Below are 23,635 nucleotides of genomic sequence, written 5' to 3' on the forward strand. Positions count from 1 at the left end.
ATCACGGACATGGACTATATAACCTATCATTTTTCTATGGTTCCAACTGTTTCCGCATGGTTGCACACTTATACTTAAAGTCCATCATAAAGATACCTATCAATGTACTTCGAGGACCCATGATAACCAATTTGTTTATCATGTAGTGGCCGCAACAATTTTTACTGTACTTGTGATAAAAACACTACTACTTGGGACATTAATTCCGGTTCAGTAGACTGTGAAAGCTGACATTATGCAACTGTTAAAAATAAGATGTCTTAAGGCTTGTTAGGTTTATTAAAAAGTATCATAATATTTTTACAGGATTTCTCAATGAGGTTTCGATGTCGTTCTCGATTACTAAAATTCAGCCAACGAACAATCAAGTATCTTAAGACATTATAATGGAATGCAAAATTACCATAAAAAATGTTGAAAAGTGATTCCTTGGAGGAAGTCAAGTAGAAGACCAGGTTTTGTAAGTTGTTAAAAGCTTGTCAACTCAGAGCTACATATATCACTTAATAGATCTGTTTAAATTAGGTACAGATGTCACTAGAAAATGGGGACCTGATCGGCCTTGAATTTTAATAATAGTACAATTGACTTAAGAGATGTATCTAGAGTCATCATCTGAACTGAACCATAAATTATATATAGCTAGAAAACTGACAGATCAGAAAGCCCAGCCCCATCATGTGCCAGTATTAGATAGTATCCTCCATATAAAAATCAGGAAGTCATCTGCCCTTATCACAATCTGCTAAAATACGGCTCATCAATGATCATTATAAAACACTTTTCCAAGAATCTTCATAACGTAGTGTGTATCATGAGGTTGACATTTGAACCTCAAAAAAGCAATATACAATGATGTGCAACTCTTGTATATGAGCAGTCAGCGTCAATGTCAGAGATCGGGTTTCAGAGATCGGGTTTTCAGAGATCGGGTTTTAGAGATCGGGTTTTCAGAGATCGGGTTTTAGAGATCGGGTGTTTTCGGAGATCGGGTTTTCAGAGATCGGGTTTTAGAGATCGGGTTTTCAGAGATCGGGTTTTCAGAGATCGGGTTTTAGAGATCGGGTTTTCAGAGATCGGGTTTTAGAGATCGGGTTTTCAGAGATCGGGTTTTCAGAGACCGAGTTTTCAGAGATCGGGTTTTCTTGTGAGATAACGTAGTGACATATCTATTAAGCACAGGACAGCATACAAGGGCATGCAGCATACAAGGGCATGCAGCATACAAGGGCAGCGTACAAGGACAGCATACAAGGACAGCGTACAAGGGCAGCATACAAGGGCAGTGTACAAGGGCAGTGTACAAGGGCAGCATACAAGGGCAGCATACAAGGGCAGCGTACAAGGGCAGCATACAAGGATAGCATACAATGATAGCGTACAAGAATAGCATACAAGGATAGCATACAAGAATAGCATACAAGAATAGCATACAAGGGCAGTGTACAAGGACAGCATACAAGGACACCATACAAGGACACTGACAGCATACAAGTATAGCATACAAGGACAGCATACAAGAATAGCATACACAGATATATCAATAGCATACAATAATACCATACAAGGACAGCAGACATTAGGATAGCATATACAAGGATAACATATACAAGGACACCATACAAGGATAACATACAAGGACACCATACAAGGATAATATACAAGGACACCATACAAGGATAACATACATGGACACCATACAAGGATAATATACAAGGACACCATACAAGGATAATATACAAGGACACCATACAAGGATAACATACAAGGACACCATACAAGGATAACATACATGGACACCATACAAGGATAACATACAAGGACACCATACAAGGATAACATACATGGACACCATACAAGGATAATATACAAGGACACCATACAAGGATAACATGCATGGACACCATACAAGGATAACATACAAGGACACCATACAAGGATAATATACAAGGACACCATACAAGGATAACATACATGGACACCATACAAGGACACCATACAAGGACACCATACAAGGACACCATACAAGGATAATATACAAGGACACCATACAAGGATAACATACATGGACACCATACAAGGACACCATACAAGGACACCATACAAGGATAACATACAAGGACACCATACAAGGATAATATACAAGGACACCATACAAGGATAATATACAAGGTACCACCATAACAAGGATAACATACAATGGGACCCACTACAAGGATAAACTATACAAGGCACACCATACAGGATAAACAATACAATGACAACATAACAAGGATAACTATACAAGGACACCATACAAGGGATAACATACAAGGACACCATACAAGGGAACATCAAGGACACCATACAAGAGAACATACAAGGACACCATACAGGATAATATACAAGGACACCATACAAGGATAACATACATGGACACCATACAAGGATAATATACAAGGACACCATACAAGGATAACATACATGGACACCATACAAGGATAACATACAAGGACACCATACAAGGATAACATACAAGGACACCATACAAGGATAATATACAAGGACACCATACAAGGATAACATACAAGGACACCATACAAGGATAACATACATGGACACCATACAAGGATAATATACAAGGACACCATACAAGGATAATATACAAGGACACCATACAAGGATAACATACATGGACACCATACAAGGACACCATACAAGGATACCATACAAGGATAACATACAAGGACACCATACAAGGATAACATACATGGACACCATACAAGGATAACATACAAGGACACCATACAAGGATAATATACAAGGACACCATACAAGGATAACATACAAGGACACCATACAAGGATAACATACATGGACACCATACAAGGATAATATACATGGACACCATACAAGGATAACATACAAGGACACCATACAAGGACACCATACAAGGATAACATGCATGGACACCATACAAGGATAACATGCATGGACACCATACAAGGACACCATACAAGGATAACATACAAGGACACCATACAAGGCTAATATACATGGACACCATACAAGGATAACATACAAGGACACCATACGAGGATAATATACATGGACACCATACAAGGATAACATACAAGGACACCATACAAGGATAACATGCATGGACACCATACAAGGATAGAATACAAGGACACCAAACAAGGATAACATACATGGACACCATATATATACAAGGATAGAATACAAGGACACCATACAAGGATAGAATACAAGGGCAGCATACAAGGATAACATACATGGACACCATAGGAGGATAGCATAAAACGTTACTATACAAGGACACCATACAAGGATAGCATACATGGACACCATACAAGGATAGCATACATGGACACCATAGGAGGATAGCGTAAAAGGATACTATACAAGGACACCATACAAAGCCAGTTTTAGAGTTAGAGATCTTTCAAGTCAGCGAAGTGATCCATTTTGAACAGTCAGGATCCAGGAATAATATTAATCTGATGACAATTATTATGGAAGTTAATGAATTCATCAAATGCAGAATCTGTAAAAATAAATCTAACTAAATTAGTTCCAATACTGATTGCAAATATATGCCATAAATCCCATAATTATATCATTTACTTATCATTTCACAATACTGTCATTCGGACACTGATCTGCATCAGACCTGTTGATACACATGTGCTTATGGGGCATAATAAGGGGTATTTATTTCATTGCAAACTAGAACAGTTTTACAAATAAAAAATAACAGCAATAATTTTAAACATTTTCCTGTTCATATTGCATTTTAAAATGAAGCTTGTTATTAGCTTCCTTTAATTATCATGTGCAAATTGTATGTTGCTGCAAAAGTAACCCGTTCAGAGCCTCATGCAAATTAGATGCGAAACTGCGGCTTTCTAGCTCTATTTGTTATCTTATGGTAAACAGACCATATCGCTTTCATGATGCATGGTGAATTGGCAATGGTTTCATCTTGACTATCATGATGAGTTCACAAATAAATTAAAATGCCTTTCTTGTTGTAAGTGTTATCAATTTATCTCCTACACTATATATATGCCTCAAGTCAAAGTTCATGTATGGCAACAATTGCCAAAGGTGTTGATTTCATGGTCAGCTTACCCGGCAACAGTCATGTTCGCGCAGGTAAGGCTGGTTTGCATAGGTACTTTTGGGTATATATTTCAACCATTATGGACACAAAATTGGATTGGTATTCAGAATTCAGAAGAATAAGTATTGGGAAGTTTTTTTATTACTATATGATAAAGAAGGATAGATTCTGCACATCATCGTTTCCATCAGTATCAAGAAGTAGGTATGGCAGAGGTGAAATTGTCACCATGTAATTGGGGCATAAAAAAAGCCATTCTACTCTGGATTCTAACAACGAACATTTGATGTTCGTTGAAGAAGAAGAAGAAGAAGAAGAAGAACAAGAACAAGAACAAGAACAAGAAGAACAAGAAGAACAAGAAGAAGAACAAGAAGTATGGGGGCAGAGATTAATCTAGACCAATCACTACCGATATTCAGTAATTTGATCCCCAATGACTGTCTTTTCATTTTAGAATAAAAACAAATTCCCATGAACAAAATATCCCAAAACAGGGGAAAGTCAATTATATATTCTACATTTATATATAAATAGATCTGCTTTCATTTTTAACCAACACTTCCAGTTATGATTACTTAAAATATTTTATGACAGTGACAAATGTTCAAGCGTATACACTTTAAGCTTCTGCACTGTTCTCCAATCTTTCTGAGGGAATATATATGCAAATGATGCCATTTTTTCCCTTCTGCAATCAGTGGCAATGTATTTGTGTAGTAGGAGTGGAAAAATGCATGGCCAGACCATGGTTCGAACCTGGGACCTCCGTACACTAGCCGGATGCTCTACAAACTGAATTACCTGGTCACTGATGAGCGAACCGGTCCAGTTCCGCTATATTTGTACACTAATATATGAAGTCTAGAAACACAAGCTTTCATTCACATGCAAGAAAGTGTGTTTACAAGGTTTTGATATTATTTTTGTTAGCTAATTAAGTATCCTATCAAATATCTTTCATCAATAAAATTGAGATACTGCATACTTGCCAACTTTTTAAAATTCTCATGGGGGAGAAAGTGCGTGAGCGACATTTTTGACCGGAAAACACATTTCACGCGCGACACAGATAGCAAACAAAAACTAAGGGGGAGATAATTTGCTATTGGAAAATAAATTCCTTGCATGATCATTAAGCTTCCTTCCCTCACTGAAAAAAAGGGTGAAAAAAAAAACTTATTTCAAACTTGGCCAATAATCTTTTTTATTTAAGTTTGGAAAGATAATTATATAAGCAACAAATTACAAAAAATAGCTGCAAAATTACATCATTTTTAATTATTTCTGGAAATTATTTAACTCACTGTTCACTCTAAATAAAAGTATTTACTTAGATATGTTATGAAAAGTATGTTGTAAGATAGATGTCAGTCAATTAAATGCAAATTATCACAATGATATCACTTTCTATCAAGCTTTCTCTCTGGCAGTAAACTTCAAAAGAAAATACCTAAAATGTCACGATAAATATCTAGAGTACAATATAATATCTGAATGAAATTTCAAATGTTTCTTTGGATTACAACAAAGACAATAATACAAAAAAAATAAAAAGGGCTGTACCAGCAGTATTACTGTAATGCTGGATAGATCAGAATACTCATAAGACCTAAATGTACAATCCATATACATGTTGTGCTTAGAAAACAAGATATCGTTTCCGAAGGACACAATTAATCATGTATATATACAAACTAACAAGTGTTCTATTGCTTTATACATGTAGCTATCGCCTATCTATAGTGTATTTTTTTATTTGATTTTACATTTATTATTTCAACAGTATAATGGCCCCATTCTCCTCCAAAAATTAGCTTAAATTCCCAATTTACTAGTGACAAATTCTCAATCAGATAATACATTGTATGTATATGTCATTGTTGATAAGACATAATTTGTTATATGTTTTCAAAGTAAATATAGAAGTCGACGTAACCCCCCCCCCCCCCCCCCCGACCCCGAGTCTATAGGGTCAGGGTCTGTAAGACCAGAGTTTGTTATTAAAGGAGTGGAACTTGGTAGTCATCCAACCAATATCGAACACGTTTCAGTATTGGGGTATATAGTAAACTATCACCTCCGCATGCATGTAATCATAATGCTACTTCAGTAAAAATAATTGGAGTGTTGATAAGGACATATTTACATATTTTATTTGAAGTAGCGAAATTATCTGTTGGAATTAACGCTGTTAAAAGGAATTTATTTATTAAGTTGTTGATAAATAGGTAAGCTGGAACCAGCATTCTCATGTACTTTTAAAACAGGGTTACCGGTTATATGGGACTAAATAGGTGTTTTGAGGTAACTAAATATCTCATTCATCCATATTTGTATGGTAGGTATTATGTCATGTCTGCATGATTCTATTTGCACCAAAATCTTAGCGACACCAAACAGTGTCGCAGAATTCCACGTTTCCATATAGTAAGTGCCCTCTAGATCTGGCTCTACACCAGACATGATCAGGGCCAGAGGAAACTTTGGCTAAGCAGAAATGTGCCTACATCGTGACAACAATGAGACACCAGTTGGCCTTACGATTCTTGCCCTTACGATTCTTGCCCTACCTCCCACAAAAAGGAGGGCTCAATTCCATGGGCGATAAAAAACTCCTACAGAAAGCACAAGTCAGAACTTGTATTGCTGCTTGAGATGCAAGTTCACCATAATAAACAATTAGATCTATATATGGTCAGTCTTATATTAAACATAAGTTACAATTTCTTTAATAAAATCATAATGTATCCTGTATCCATATAAAAATATCTTTCTTATTTTGGAAATGATTAGCACTACAGTATCATTACTTCGATTTGTATAATATAGACATGTACGACTTCGTACTGTCTGGGGTCAGAAACTAGTACGCGAACTTAAAGCTTGCAGTCAACAGCCATATTGCTAGTTTCTCTTGAAAAAAAAACTATTATCACAATTATCTTTTATAATTGTAAAATCGTAACATTTAAATTGAACATAACACGACTGTCACACTCAAACATCACAAGCCTTTGTTACCGATCGTGACATGGTGAGTACGTAAATAGGTCTAGTGACACAATGGATAGCCATATTTGATTATAAAACGCCCCCTATATATCTAGGTTGTATGGAATGATTCTGTATCTTATAGTCAGTTTGGTGTATATCAATTATTTAAACACATATGTGTTCCTTGGTCTAATATTTCAGACTCAAATATGTCTACTTTAAACTGTCGATATGGATTACACGATTACCAAAACGTGTGTGTGGATGAGAAGGGCAAAGAACAAGGAGGTTTGTTTACCTTCCGGCGATTACTTTGCTCTTCAATGCATAGAAATTGCCATCTTCGATAAGTGAGTCTGCTTCAAGTTGACTAGTAAGGTCGAATTCGATCCCCGAATCTTGCATTTCTTGTCGTTTTTTGATTGAATCTCTGTTTTTTTCTTACACACAACTTCGTCGATATTTTCTATTTCCTCCAAAATGGCTCCACGTCTATGTCAACCAATCAGAATCTAGCTTTCTGTGAGTGCATTTAAAAATAGAAATATCGTCACTATCTGGGGAATTCCCAATACGTCACATTTATCCCGATTTCCTTTCGTTTTGTACGTAGTCATGGCCCGAGTAGAATACAATTCTCGAAGTCGGTCATCCGGGTACTTGTCACGTGACTGAACCCGGAAACGAAACCGCCATATTTGTTTGGGGGTAAAGTGGGGTAACGCGGTTGAAGATGCCGAAAAGCTGTTGTGTGTCGGGATGCACTGCAAACAAGAAGAAGAACCCGAATTTCAAGTTCTTCATTATACCGTCCGATAAACTCCGACGATCTAGATGGTTGTCAGCCATCAACAGAGCGTTTTTAAACGCAGACGGAACGATAAATAATGGCAAAGTTTGGTCTCCACCATCAGCACATTGTTACGTATGCTCGGCACATTTCATTTCTGGTGAGTATATTTTTGAATTAATACTATCATCTCCTTTATACACACGTAATTATGCAACGGCGTACATTATATCGGCAATATCATATATTGATATATTTACGTATCTCTAAATGAAGTGATAAAACCTTAACTCAATGCCAGTCTACAGTAGACAGAATGTTTTCTGCACAGCATGTCTACTCGCGATCGTTTCCGGTACGGTGTTATTACAAGTAGTATTGCACAACTCGTCATTTAATAACAAAATTCAAAATAAATTATATAATTTTTAGCTGTACCACTGATGGTCAGGAGATAAATGGCTGAATCATTTAACTGTTTAATACAAGGTTGAATACCAACCTCGCTGTCACCGTTTTGGAAGACTTCTTTTAATTCTTGAAACTATACAGTAAGTTTACAAACTATTATAAGTGGCATCTGAAAATTAATCCCATTACAATCATGCAGGTCTATGCAGCATATTTTACTAGATATTCCCATAACACTGTCTATTTATTTAAGTAATTGACAGAGGAGGTTGAGTAGGTCTGCGGTCATAATTTTTTGATGACAAAATTTAACTTTGAATCATGTGACCGCAATATTTTCTCGATTGCTTATCAACATGAAGGCTAAATTTCAGGGGTGACAACTCGCGCGGAAAGCATAACTCAGAACTTAATAGCATTTAATAGTGATGGACGTAGGCTGACAGCCTATATATCCATATCATGTATAATATAAATAATACAAAACATAATCATAAATATAAATACTTCGGAGCAGTTGGCCTGATGTAAGAATTGGAATTCTTAATGCAATTAAATAAAACGCTTATTTTTCCAGTGTTCATCAAAAATGATTTCGAATTCAAATACAGAATCAGCATCAACGACACTGTCTGGTAAACTATTCCAGGAGTCTGCTATTCTTTGGCTGAAGAAAATGTTTACGAATGTCTAGCCGACACCGTGGTTTAATTTTTATAATTTTTTTTATATATTTTTTTTTATTTTTTAATGACCCCTGGTTCTCATGGAATCGTCAATCTGGAAAAAGTTCCGAGTTACTCTATAATCATATAAATTATTAACTATTTTGAATTCGCTTATCATATCTCCTCTATCCCTTCGATATCGAAGCGATGGGAGATTTCAACTCGGAATTCCTTTATACAAAAAAAAATGTCTTCTAACTGCGACGAGTTGTATTTTGTTGTGTATAAAAATATTACCTATATTATCTAATGCAAACAAAAAGAAAAAAATATGACATGTTTATTGTACTCATGGCACTATCTAAGAATACATTCTTCATTAAATGCAATATGTACTAAGAGGCAATAATGACAACAAAAATTTAAATCGCTTCAATATGACATTTTTATCCAACATCTGATAAATTTCTGTACTTATTTTCAATTTGACTTCTTTCTACAAAATACACTAAGTTTTAAGTCAATATGGAGCCGCAATAAGAATATTAAAACAGTTTCTCAAAAATATACGCACGCGAAATGACCGAGAAACAAAGATACAGATATGATAAGATCTGCAAAAAAACAAAAACAAAAAACAAAAACAAAACAACAAAAAAACAAATGTTGATCATTGTAAATCAAAATCCCAAAACTAAATTGATTCAATCAGAATTGCCAAATTTTCAAGCGTACCAATTTTTATTGAAAAAAAAATCAAATGGCAATGTTGTCACATGCAGACCTTGAAATAGGCATTTTCTTATTTAATTTTATTTATGTATTTATTTATAATCCTATGTTTTATATTTCAGCCACGTGCTTTCTGCTGGAGTTTTTCTTGTGACGCCAGTTACTTAAGTTATTTCCCGCTAAAAGAGTTGAGGAAAATAATTTGACGATTTTAAAATATTAACTGTATATATAATAATAAAGCTGACAAACTCCAGGTCGTCAGAGTGATTGAATTCAGACAGAAATTTAACGGGAGAAACATGTTCATGATTCAGACTTTTCAGACACGGCGGCCGCGAGTAATTCGATGTGAAGACACGATCACAAAATGTTGATTCTCCCAAAAGTAAGAATTCTATATAGGGCTCACAGGGACAAAATCAATATGAAAACGGTTCTGCATTCAATACAGTTGGAATTTTGCTGATATCGGGAGTATGTATATAGGTTTTTAAATGTTAGGCAAAATTTTAAATGCTGTCTATTTGGAAATCTAACTAAAAGACATAATTTACATAATTATTTGTATCTGGTAAAAATAAGCTCTTTGGAGTTCCCTGAATTTGTGTAATACATGTAGTAACGATTAACAATTAATGAACAGATCTGGACTCGGACTCGGAACTATAGATGGATACGCTTTACGATTTAAAGCTACCAAGCAAGCAGAATATTCCAGTTCCACTACTTGAAAACCACAGAAAACCACATAACAAGAGGCCGAATGGTCATGTACAATATATTCCTTATCTGCTACTAATGGAACTTTATACATGTAAATATATATGACCCGTTTCTCTCCACCTCCATATTTGCTTGGTTAACTTATACTTTAATTCTCCTTTGTTAGCTTCGAGTTGTTAAACCCTGCATATGTTCTTGTTTATAGATATAAAATGTTATCAAATTAAACTTTGGCTTCATCATCATTCAATATCTTCTCTATCTGCTCAGTTACCCCAACAATTGATAAGATTTTGGTTTGATTTTGTTTAACGTCCTATTTACAGCCAGGGTCATTTAAGAACGTGCCAGGTATTGAAGGTGGAGGAAAGCCGGAGTACCCGGAGAAAAACCACCGGCCTACGGTCAGTACCTGGCAACTGCCCCACGTAGGTTTCGAACTCGCAACCCAGAGGTGGAGGGCTAGTGATGAAGTGTCGGGACACCTTAACCACTCGGCCACCGCGGCCCCCAATTGATAAGAAAGGTATGCAATAAACATTTGAAAATGGGGCCTATTATAACGTTTACCAACCCTGCGCGCGCCGAGTTACATCCCTGGATGATAGATGATTTGTTTGCCAAATGCCGACAGGTTTCATATGGCAAAAGCATGATATTGATGGCTTTTAACGTTTAACTTTTCTTTTATTATTGCCTTACAGATTTTCACGTTGACTCTTTAAGTCGTGGAGGATCTTGTGATTTTTACCCAAACTTTTTCTTTGCCTTCGCGACAGCAACCAGGACGTCTGATCGACTTTGGGCAGTCCTTCATTCTTCAAAACAAACCAGTTTGCGCATGCGTGCACGACATATTTTGCCGCGGCTCATTAACATATAGAGTGGAGCACCGCATTAGAGATTCCCTGTAAGGACTCACACAAATAATAATTTACTATATGTTATTACTAGTGACCCCATCCCTTCATTCGTTCGTTTGAAGTTCAAATAATGTGACATTTATATCAAATTAAAGTTTGAAGTTTTTTTATCGGATAAATGCTGTTATTGTATAAGTTTCATGGCATATAAGAGCACACGGGTACTCGAAAGACAGTAACCTTGACAGCAGCTGATTGGCTGATTTAGTTGTGTGAGTCCTGTAAACAGTGATAGGTTCCGGAGTTTTAATTGCAATTATGAACTCGGATCTACGGTACTGATTCTTACAGTACATACATGTATATATATCATTCAACCTATTTTTGTAATTTTGTCGTAAATTTAAGACTGTTCGCTCTATTTTAAGGATCAGTTTTATACAGACTGAATGAAGTGTTAGATTATCATGTTTGATACTTGTAACTTCGCCTAGACGGATGTTGTCCTGACGTCCATGCGCTAAATTAGAAAAGAAAAAAATACTAACAAAACTGGTGGGTATGTATATGTATATATTGTTGATTATTTACGGTGAATATAGACTTTATTTCATGAACTCATAATCCAAAACGTAGGGATATGAAAATGTTAAATCCCAAACGTAAGGATATGAAAATGTTACATTCCAAACGTAAGGATATGAAAATGTTACATTCCAAACGTAAGGATATGAAAATGTTACATTCCAAACGTAAGGATATGAAAATGTTACATCCCAAACGTAAGGATATGAAAATGTTACATTCCAAACGTAAGGATATGAAAATGTTAAATCCCAAACGTAAGGATATGAAAATGTTACATTCCAAACGTAAGGATATGAAAATGTTACATTCCAAACGTAAGGATATGAAAATGTTAAATCTCAAACGTAAGGATATGAAAATGTTACATTCCAAACGTAAGGATATGAAAACGTTACATTCCAAACGTAAGGATATGGAAATGTTACATTCCAAACGTAAGGATATGAAAATGTTAAATCTCAAACGTAAGGATATGAAAATGTTACATTCCAAACGTAAGGATATGGAAATGTTAAATCTCAAACGTAAGGATATGAAAATGTTAAATCTCAAACGTAAGGATATGAAAATGTTACATTCCAAACGTAAGGATATGAAAATGTTAAATCTCAAACGTAAGGATATGAAAATGTTAAATCCCAAACGTAAGGATATGAAAATGTTACATTCCAAACGTAAGGATATGAAAATGTTACATTCCAAACGTAAGGATATGAAAATGTTAAATCCCAAACGTAAGGATATGAAAATGTTACATTCCAAACGTAAGGATATGAAAATGTTACATTCCAAACGTAAGGATATGAAAATGTTAAATCTCAAACGTAAGGATATGAAAATGTTACATTCCAAACGTAAGGATATGAAAATGTTAAATCTCAAACGTAAGGATATGAAAATGTTAAATCTCAAACGTAAGGATATGAAAATGTTACATTCCAAACGTAAGGATATGAAAATGTTAAATCCAAACGTAAGGATATGAAAATGTTAAATCTCAAACGTAAGGATATGAAAATGTTAAATCTCAAACGTAAGGATATGAAAATGTTAAATCTCAAACGTAAGGATATGAAAATGTTAAATCTCAAACGTAAGGATATGAAAATGTTACATTCCAAACGTAAGGATATGAAAATGTTAAATCTCAAACGTAAGGATATGAAAATGTTAAATCTCAAACGTAAGGATATGAAAATGTTACATCTCAAACGTAAGGATATGAAAATGTTACATTCCAAACGTAAGGATATGAAAATGTTAAATTCCAAACGTAAGGATATGAAAATGTTACATTCCAAACGTAAGGATATGAAAATGTTACATTCCAAACGTAAGGATATGAAAATGTTAAATCCCAAACGTAAGGATATGGAAATGTTACATCCCAAACGTAAGGATATGAAAATGTTACATTCCAAACGTAAGGATATGAAAATGTTACATTCCAAACGTAAGGATATGAAAATGTTAAATCTCAAACGTAAGGATATGAAAATGTTAAATCCCAAACGTAAGGATATGAAAATGTTAAATCCGAAAAACTTAAGGATATGAAAATGTTACATTCCAAACGTAAGGATATGAAAATGTTACATTCCAAACGTAAGGATATGAAAATGTTAAATCTCAAACGTAAGGATATGAAAATGTTAAATCCGAAAAACGTAAGGATATGGAAATGTTAAATCTCAAATGTAAGGATATGGAAATGTTAAATCTCAAACGTAAGGATATGAAAATGTTACATTCGAAAAACGTAAGGATATGGAAATGTTAAATCCCAAACGTAAGGATATGGAAATGTTACATCTCAAACGTAAGGATATGGAAATGTTAAATCTCAAACGTAAGGATATGGAAATGTTAAATCTCAAACGTAGGGATATGGAAATATTATTCTAAAATAAAGTATCGTGAGGCTCCACTTAAGTTTCGGCAGCTCAGATCATTAAGATTATAAAAAGTTCATTGTAGATAAAAATTGCTACATCCGTGTATGTATGAGAAGTCTGACGGAGCTCAAAACAACACGTTCACTTTTAAAGATCAAACTTGTATTTATACCTTTGAAATAATCATTTTCTCCTTTTTATTAATCTCAGAATTAGAATATTGATTGAAAATGAGGGATGTTTTATACTACTTTAAATGATCTGTGACAAGATCAGTCGGTGGTTGTCATCTGCCTTTCAACCTCAAAGTGCATATGTAACATTATAAAACATTTCCTTACAGGAATTGTATTTCTGTCGATTATTTTTTTCAGTCACTCCCTTAAGATCCTGTTTAAATTTGGAGATCAAGTTTGTGGATTTTATCAGTTCCAGGTAGCCGCCCACTCCGACACATCACTCAATCGGTTATTAGTGTCATTTAACTATCCTAGAAGGAGGATCTGTGATAATATAACATCGTGCCTCCTACGTAAATATTGATATGGTTCGCCCAATATTTCGTAATGGTTTCTCAATCCTCATGCATAAATAAATAAATATCTTATACAATTTCCAGTTCAATAATTTGTTTCACAAGTATGGCAAAGTACAAACTGGAATATTGATGTAAACTTTATTTCGTTTCTTTTGGTAGAGTATATGACAACATTTTTGTAACAACAACAAACAGAAACAGGATATGGAAACAAGCTTGAAAGCTTATACTAGTCCACTTCCTTCAATTGGAATTTACCTTATTGAGATGGACAGCAGTAAACGAAATCTGAGAAAGAGAGAGAGAGAAAAGAAAAAAAAAGATGTGATCATATATAAACCTTAATATTTTTAACTAGAAGGGGAGGGTGTGCAGGGTGGAGGGGATAGGTTAAAGTGCAGTGGGCTTGCCAGCTTAATTTAACTACATCAAATCTTTCATGATTATAATTTTCTCGGAGGTAGTAATTTCCAAAGTGATGAAAGTAACGAACATATTATGTAAGAAATCAAAAGCGTTTAGTATCAATTATAAACTTTTGGACACATGTAAACAATTCCTTATTTTCTACGAAAGAGAGGTTTTCATCTCCAAATAGTAACAACCTTTCAGTCAAATGATACTGATTGATCTGATTGAAGTATGGCGTGCGGAGATTTACGTATAGTGGGCATCGCAAAAGATAGTGGAAATTTGTTTCATTCGATAGTCCGCATGAACAGAGAGGATATATCGACTAAGCCTTTCGAGTAAAGGTGGCTATTTAGGGAGCTACATTCCATTCTTAGTCTCGCATGGAGGATCTGACCTTGTCTGCTTCCAGAGGAGAAATATATAGTACTTTGGTGGAAGGTCCATGCAAGTGTTTCTTAAGTTTTCGCAATGACGGATTCGTTTTTACATCAGACGGAAGAGAGTTCCAACATTTTAAGACAGAGGGAATGAAAGAATTCTGAAACAAAGAAGTATGACAAAGAAGAGGACGAAAATTTTCTTCGTTTTAGTAGCATGAGTATGCACATCGGAATTTCTATTTGTGAGGATGTCTTGTAAGAAAGGGGGAACCATTTTGTTTGTTTGTTGTTGTTTGCTTTGTTGTTGTTGTTTTTTTGCCTTTTTTTTTTTTTTTTTTTGCTTTTTTTTCTTTTTCTTTTTTTTTTTGTGTGTGTGTGTGTTGTTTTTTTTTGACTGAGGGAGCCTCGTTGAAGGAGACATACCAGATACAGCCCACTGTAGTCTGGCTAATATGTTTAGGATGTACTATCATAGAGATGCACATTATTCATTTGTTAGGAATGTGTCGACATCCTGAGGATTCCAATGACTTTATTTGTGAATTAGTAAAATATAACTATGACCAGTGTTCTGTATCTTATTGTGTTCTGTTAATTGTGTTGGCGTTATTTTTCAACCTTGAACTTCAGTGTGGCACACGCAGCAGGTTGACAAGTACGTACTTAACCTTTCAACCTCCGGGGTTCATTACAAAGAGCCCCTCTCATCCATCGTATGAGGTGCTTTGATGAGTGGGAGGGAGGGGGAGAGATTCTCCAAAACACAACGGCAACTAAAAGGTGAAAGATGTATAACAAAGCAAACCATATACAAATTAGGTCATTCACAGACGAGATCGAGGCTGTATGTCTATTGCCATTTATTATATTTCAATACTTGGTTAACTTTAAATGTTGATTAATTAATAATGAAACCAAACGTCCACATACCCCGGTAAGGCGATTAACTTAACGTCAGGAACTTGACATACTCCATTTACACTTAATGATTGGTCATCGTCCGTTCGTTTAATTGACAGCCCCGGGTCAACTTAAAGTTCACCTAATGGTCATTGATCTGTAAGTTTAGTATACACACACTGTGTTGGGTGACAACATACAATATCAGGTGACCACATACAATGTTAGGTGACCACATACAATATCAGATGATCACATACAATGTCCGATGACCACATACAACGTTAGGTGACCACATACAATGTTAGGTGACCACATGCAACGTCAGATGACCACATCAAATATCAATTGACCACATACAATATTAGATGACAGCATACAATGTCAGATGACAGCATACAATGCCGGGTGACCAAATACAACGTAAGCTGACCACATACAATGTTTGGTGACCACATACAATGTTTGGTGACCACATACAATATCAGATGACAGCATACAATGTCAGATGACCACATACAATGTTAGGTGACCACATACAATATCAGGTGACCACATACAACGTTAGGTGACCACATACAATGTAAGGTGACCACATACAATGTTAGGTGACCACATACAACGTTAGGTGACCACATACAATGTTAGGTGACCACATACAATATCAGATGACAGCATACAATGTCAGATGACCACATACCATGCCGGGCGACCAAATACAACGTAAGCTGACCACATACAATGTTTGGTGACCACATACAATGTTAGATGACCAAATACAATGTTAGATGACCACATACAATGTTAGCTGACCACATACAATGTTTGGTGACCACATACAACGTTAGGTGACCACATACAATATTAGATGACCACCTACAATGTTAGATGACCACATAAAATGCTGGGTGACCAACTGAATGTTTGATGACCACATACATTGCCGGGTGACCAAATGCAATGTTAGATGACCACATACAACGTTAGGTGACCACATAAATGTCAGATGACCAAATGCAATGTTAGATGACCACATACAACGTAAGCTGACCACATACAATGTTAGGTGACCACATGCAATGTTAGATGACCACATACAATGTCAGGTGACGACATACAATATCAGGTGACCACATACAATCTTTAGTGACGACATACAATGTCAGGTGACCACATACAATGTTAGATGACCACATACAACGTTAGATGACCTCATACAATGTCAGGTGACCACATACAATGTTAGATGACCACATACAACGTTAGATGACCTCATACAATGGTAGATGACCACATACAATGTTAGATGACCACATACAATGTCAGGTGACCACATACAATGTTAGATGACCACATACAACGTTAGATGACCTCATACAATGGTAGATGACCTCATACAATGGTAGATGACCACATACAATGTCAGGTGACCACATACAATGTTAGATAACCACATACAATGTTAGATGACCACATACAATGTTAGATGACCTCATACAATGGTAGATGACCAAATACAATGTTTGATGACCACATACAATGTTAGGTGACCACATACAATGTCAGGTGACCACATACAATGTTAGATGACCACATACAATGTTAGATGACCTCATACAATGGTAGGTGACCACATACAATGTTAGATGACCACATACAATATCAGCTGACCACATACAATGTTTGGTGACCACATACAACGTTAGGTGACCACATACAATATTAGATGACCACATGCAATGTTAGATGACCACATAAAATGCCGGATGACCAAATGAATGTTTGATGACCACATACAATGCCAGGTGACCAAATGCAATGTTAGATGACCACATACAACGTTAGGTGACCACATAAATGTCAGATGACCAAATGCAATGTTAGATAACCACATACAACGTAAGCTGACCACATACAATGTTAGATGACCACATACAATGTCAGATGACCACATACAATGTTAGATGACCACATACAATGTCAGATGACCACATACAACGTAAGCTGACCACATACAATGTTAGGTGACCACATGCAATGTTAGATGACCACATACAATGTCAGGTGACGACATACAATATCAGGTGACCACATACAATGTTAGATGACCACATACAACGTTAGATGACCTCATACAATGGTAGATGACCACATACAACGTTAGATGACCTCATACAATGTCAGGTGACCACATACAATGTTAGATGACCACATACAATGTCAGGTGACCACATACAATGTTAGATGACCACATACAACGTTAGATGACCTCATACAATGGTAGATGACCTCATACAATGGTAGATGACCACATACAATGTCAGGTGACCACATACAATGTTAGATAACCACATACAATGTTAGATGACCACATACAATGTTAGATGACCTCATACAATGGTAGATGACCACATACAATGTCAGGTGACCACATACAATGTTAGGTGACCACATACAATGTCAGGTGACCACATACAATGTTAGATGACCACATACAATGTTAGATGACCTCATACAATGGTAGGTGACCACATACAATGTTAGATGACCACATACAATATCAGCTGACCACATTCAATGTTTGGTGACCACATACAACGTTAGGTGACCACATACAATATTAGATGACCACATACAATGTTAGATGACCACATAAAATGCCGGATGACCAAATGAATGTTTGATGACCACATACAATGCCAGGTGACCAAATGCAATGTTAGATGACCACATACAACGTTAGGTGACCACATAAATGTCACATGACCAAATGCAATGTTAGATAACCACATACAACGTAAGCTGACCACATACAATGTTAGATGACCACATACAATGTCAGATGACCACATACAATGTTAGATGACCACATACAATGTCAGATGACCACATACAATGTCAGATGACCACATACAACGTAAGCTGACCACATACAATGTTAGGTGACCACATACAATGTTAGATGACCACATACAATGTCAGGTGACGACATACAATATCAGGTGACCACATACAATCTTTAGTGACGACATGCAATGTCAGGTGACCACATACAATGTTAGATGACCACATACAACGTTAGATGACCTCATACAATGGTAGATGACCACATACAACGTTAGATGACCACATACAATGTCAGGTGACCACATACAATGTTAGATGACCACATACAACGTTAGATGACCTCATACAATGGTAGATGACCTCATACAATGGTAGATGACCACATACAATGTCAGGTGACCACATACAATGTCAGATAACCACATACAATGTTAGATGACCACATACAATGTTAGATGACCTCATACAATGGTAGATGACCACATACAATGTTTGATGACCACATACAATGTTAGGTGACCACATACAATGTCAGGTGACCACATACAATGTTAGATGACCACATACAATGGTAGGTGACCACATACAATGTTAGATGACCACATACAATATCAGCTGACCACATACAATGTTTGGTGACCACATACAACGTTAGGTGACCACATGCAATATTAGATGACCACATACAATGTTAGATGACCACATAAAATGCCGGATGACCAAATGAATGTTTGATGACCACATACAATGCCAGGTGACCAAATGCAATGTTAGATGACCACATACAACGTTAGGTGACCACATAAATGTCAGATGACCAAATGCAATGTTAGATAACCACATACAACGTAAGCTGACCACATACAATGTTAGATGACCACATACAATGTCAGATGACCACATACAATGTTAGATGACCACATACAATGTTAGATGACCACATACAATGTCAGATGACCACATACAATGTTAGATGACCACATACAATGTTAGATGACCACATACAATGTCAGATGACCACATACAATGTCAGATGACCTCATACAATGATAAACTTGAAAAAATACTTTAAGCTGGTAATGCTTAACACATCTGGATTAAAGTATCTAGGATATAATTCTATATTTAAACGTTTCAGATGTCAGGTTTTGTAATCCAAATTCAAAAAACTGATATGGGCCGACTGCCCGTATCAAATTTTGAAAAAGCCGATTAAACAACAGAAACCGCCTGATAACTTGTTCGTATGTTTTACGTAATATTTTTTTTAAATGAACATGAATAATGTTGTTGTCTACTTTCACATGCCACGCATAAAAAGGAAGATTAACCGCTCACATTACATAGCGAGAAAATGGGTTACACAAATATAGGCCTCTTGGAAGTATAATCTATTTCTTTTATCATGACATGACAAAGTACACATGGGTATACTCTACATTATAAAATCCATGTGTTTTATATTTTTATATTGTTCACATGACATATCCAGGTTTTAAAATTATTTTATAGCAGGCGAATTTTTTTTCTATTTGGATAATGTCCGCAAAAACCATTTTTTTTTATTTCTATAAAGCTATACGTATCTTTTCTTTTAAATCATTGCCACCCTTAAAGCAAGTTAAATGGCCAAATTAATAATTCGTGACGCATATAAAAATAATCACTGGTTCACATTTCCGGTTTTGAATTGATTTGCATGAATGAAAAAACATTAACTTGAAACATTGAATGTGTACGATAATATACGTGCACGACCTTATAACCCAAAGGTAAAATATGTAAGGTGTAGCATCCTTAACTCTAACATACCTTACAGGTATAATGTGTAAGGTAGCATGCAACCTTAACTCTAACATATATTAAGATATAATGTGTAAGGTAGCATACGGCCTTAACTATAACATACATTACATGTATAATGTGTGAAGTAGCATGCAGTCTTACAACTAACATAAATTACAGGTAAAATGGGGAAGGTAGCATGCAACCTTAACTCTAACATAGATTAAGATATAATGTGTAAGGTAGCATGCAACCTTAACTCTAACATATATTACATGTATGGGAAAAAATGAAAGATACATGATGTGTAAGAACAAAAAGGATTCGAATATTGACATTTGGGCTAAATCGTAATTCTCACTCATATTAGATTAAACAATGGCCAACTAATATACTGGTATGGATACCCGATAAAAGATACATGGGTAATATGAATAGTATATGTTTCATTGACGACGACGACGACGACGACGACATCCACCATGTAAATCAAGGTAAAATCTCAAATAAGTTGGGGCCGCGATGACCGAGTGGTTAAGGTGTCCCAACACTTTATCACTAGCCTTCCACCTCTAGGTTTCGAGTCAGAAACCTACGTGGAGCAGTAGCCTGGTACTGACCGTAGGCCAGTGGTTTCTCCGGGTACTCCGGCTTTACTCAACCTCAAAAAACCTGGCACGTCTCAAAATGACCATGACTTTAAATAGAACGTTAAACAAACATAAACCCAACCGAATAAGTCATGTCCTCAAAGTGAGAACCAGGGTAGTGACAACAGATCCAACATGCAGATATACCAAAGAGAGCATGTTTGTTTGTTCATTTGCTGGGCTGATCGCCCCGGGAACAGCCAAGGGCTATTTTGAGGTAGGGTCTCCTTGTAGTAGTTGGTGACTACCTCATTGATCAACATACGGAAGGCCCGTCGCATGCCATCCATATTGATTAGGGTAAAGTGTCTCAACCCAAAGACACAACTACGATAACACAGACCAGCCAGCTTCTCGAGAAACACAACCCGAAACGAGAAGGGGGGCTTCGAACCCCGCACCTCGGATTTTCACCTGAGGTTACGTGGCCGGGGCGCCAACCGACTGAGCTATCGCATGATTTCATCCTACACAAGGAAAATATGTATTTCATGGGAATCGTGATTTCAACTACAGACTTTTCACGATCCTCATTAAATGACATCTGTCGAACCTATGTTTGTAAAGAATATTCCCGTGTGCTGACGACAATTTTCATGAGAATGCGAATAGATAGCATACAGCATTTAATCTTGTTTGATAAGGAAGCATGCATACAACCTAACCTCTTACCTAAACATCATTAATCCGGAATAAGTTAGGTAATTCTGATTAGTTAATCTAGATCTTGATACAATGATACTATCCCTAGTTCTCGGTGTTATTGCATGTTTAGTTGTACTTATGGCTGTCAATACATTTTAAGACGATATTGACGATATATTTTATTTTAAACAAATTGACTGATGGTGACAATAGCCGAACCACAAAACCACTATAACAATTTAAATAACAGCAGCCAGCTATTATTTTATCATTTCAATATCAATTGTTATCTTTACATGACACATAGAAAGTAATGAGTTTGAAAACCATCTATTCCACCAAATCGTTGATATGTATTGTAGTGAGTTAGTTTCTGGTTTACGCCTACACGACTCCGCCTTTTGCTTGGTTTCGTCTCACCGACCACCGCAAGTGTTTTGTGGCTTTAGTTAGTTACTGGTTTATCACCTACATGCCTTCTTACATTGCTAGGGTTTGTCTCAACAACTATAGTCAGTGTTTTGTTGGGCCATAGTTAGTTACTGGTTTTTACCGCCTACATGACTCCGCCTTTTGCTAGGTTTTGTCTCACCAACTAAACAAGTTGTCTGTCGGCCGTAATTAGAGAGTGGTTTTTACCGCCTACACGACTCCGCCTATTTCTAGGTTTCATGTCACTGACTATCACCAGTGTTCTGTCCGCTTTATTTGGTTACTGGATTACCGCCTACGTGACTCCGCCTACTGCTAGGTTTCGTCTCCTTATATATTGTAATCATCTATCAATGTATAAAAGTATGTGCACGCGACACATCACACCATAGCATAATTTCAACTAAAGCATAAAACTCGTTTAGAGTATTTATGGCGCTAGTTAGTGCAATTGTGATTCAAATTTAATTATTTGTTCAGATGTAGTGAAAAGGTCAAGAAACACTTTTAATTTAACCACCACGCTGAGCCCGCTACTGATTAAAACATATTAATGTTGATATGTTACATATGTACACACATGACGTACTAACGGTTCATCCTACCTTTTCACCTTTTCGACCTTTCCATGTCGAATTTTCCGGGTGACACAGTCATTTGCACTTCCTACTATACTCCTTAGTATAACGTTTTTGCTGCGTTCCTCACATTTGGTCATTAATATCACAGTTTTGTCGGTGTAACATCCATCTAATAATCCGCCATCTTCTTGTAACCTCTCATCGAAGTATTCATCGTTGTTTTCGTCATCGTCCGAAATCGATGAGGGCGATGTTATGCCTGTAGACTCAAAGGAAGACATCCGTACCACCATTTCTCTGCCCTTTGTAGTAAGGTCCAGTTTGAAGCCTGGTGGTCAGTCTGGAGCCCAAAGGTCTTTTTAATGCGTTAACCTTAGCTGGTAGATGTACTGACCACGTAATACTACGGCGAACGACACCGCCCCCTAATAATAAGTGTACATGTATACTGTACGCGAATGTAAACATCGATTGTAAAGATATCCGGTAATACTATCCTGTTAAATTTTGATTGATAATACACTGTTTCAATTGGAAAGTCTCAGTTAATTATAGTTGTTGTTGTTGTTGTTGTTTTTTTTTTTTTTTTTTTAATGTTTTTTTTTCTATTAGATCAAGTCAACACGAAGCACACTAAGCAATGTCAATCACAAATTTCTCAGGGTCG

The 23,635-nt window shown here is 36.1% G+C and overlaps 1 protein-coding gene across 2 annotated transcripts in view; it reads right to left on the reverse strand.

Annotated features, from left to right (window-relative positions):
• Window positions 1-23,294, reverse strand: part of LOC117330845 (microphthalmia-associated transcription factor-like) — a 50,364-nt gene extending 27,070 nt beyond the window's left edge. The window contains exon 1 of one of the 2 annotated variants that reach the window (XM_033889370.1): window positions 22,993-23,294. In XM_033889370.1, coding sequence (XP_033745261.1) covers window positions 22,993-23,261 — 269 coding nt within the window. In that variant the 5' untranslated portion in view covers window positions 23,262-23,294. Of the gene's footprint in view, window positions 1-7,421; window positions 7,628-22,992 lie in introns of those variants that run through there. The other variant, XM_033889372.1, reaches the window with a different exon arrangement.
• Window positions 23,295-23,635: the final 341 nt, after the last annotated feature.

The sequence above is a fragment of the Pecten maximus genome, chromosome 7 (genome assembly GCF_902652985.1).
Source record: "Pecten maximus chromosome 7, xPecMax1.1, whole genome shotgun sequence".
Classification (NCBI taxonomy): domain Eukaryota; kingdom Metazoa; phylum Mollusca; class Bivalvia; order Pectinida; family Pectinidae; genus Pecten; species Pecten maximus.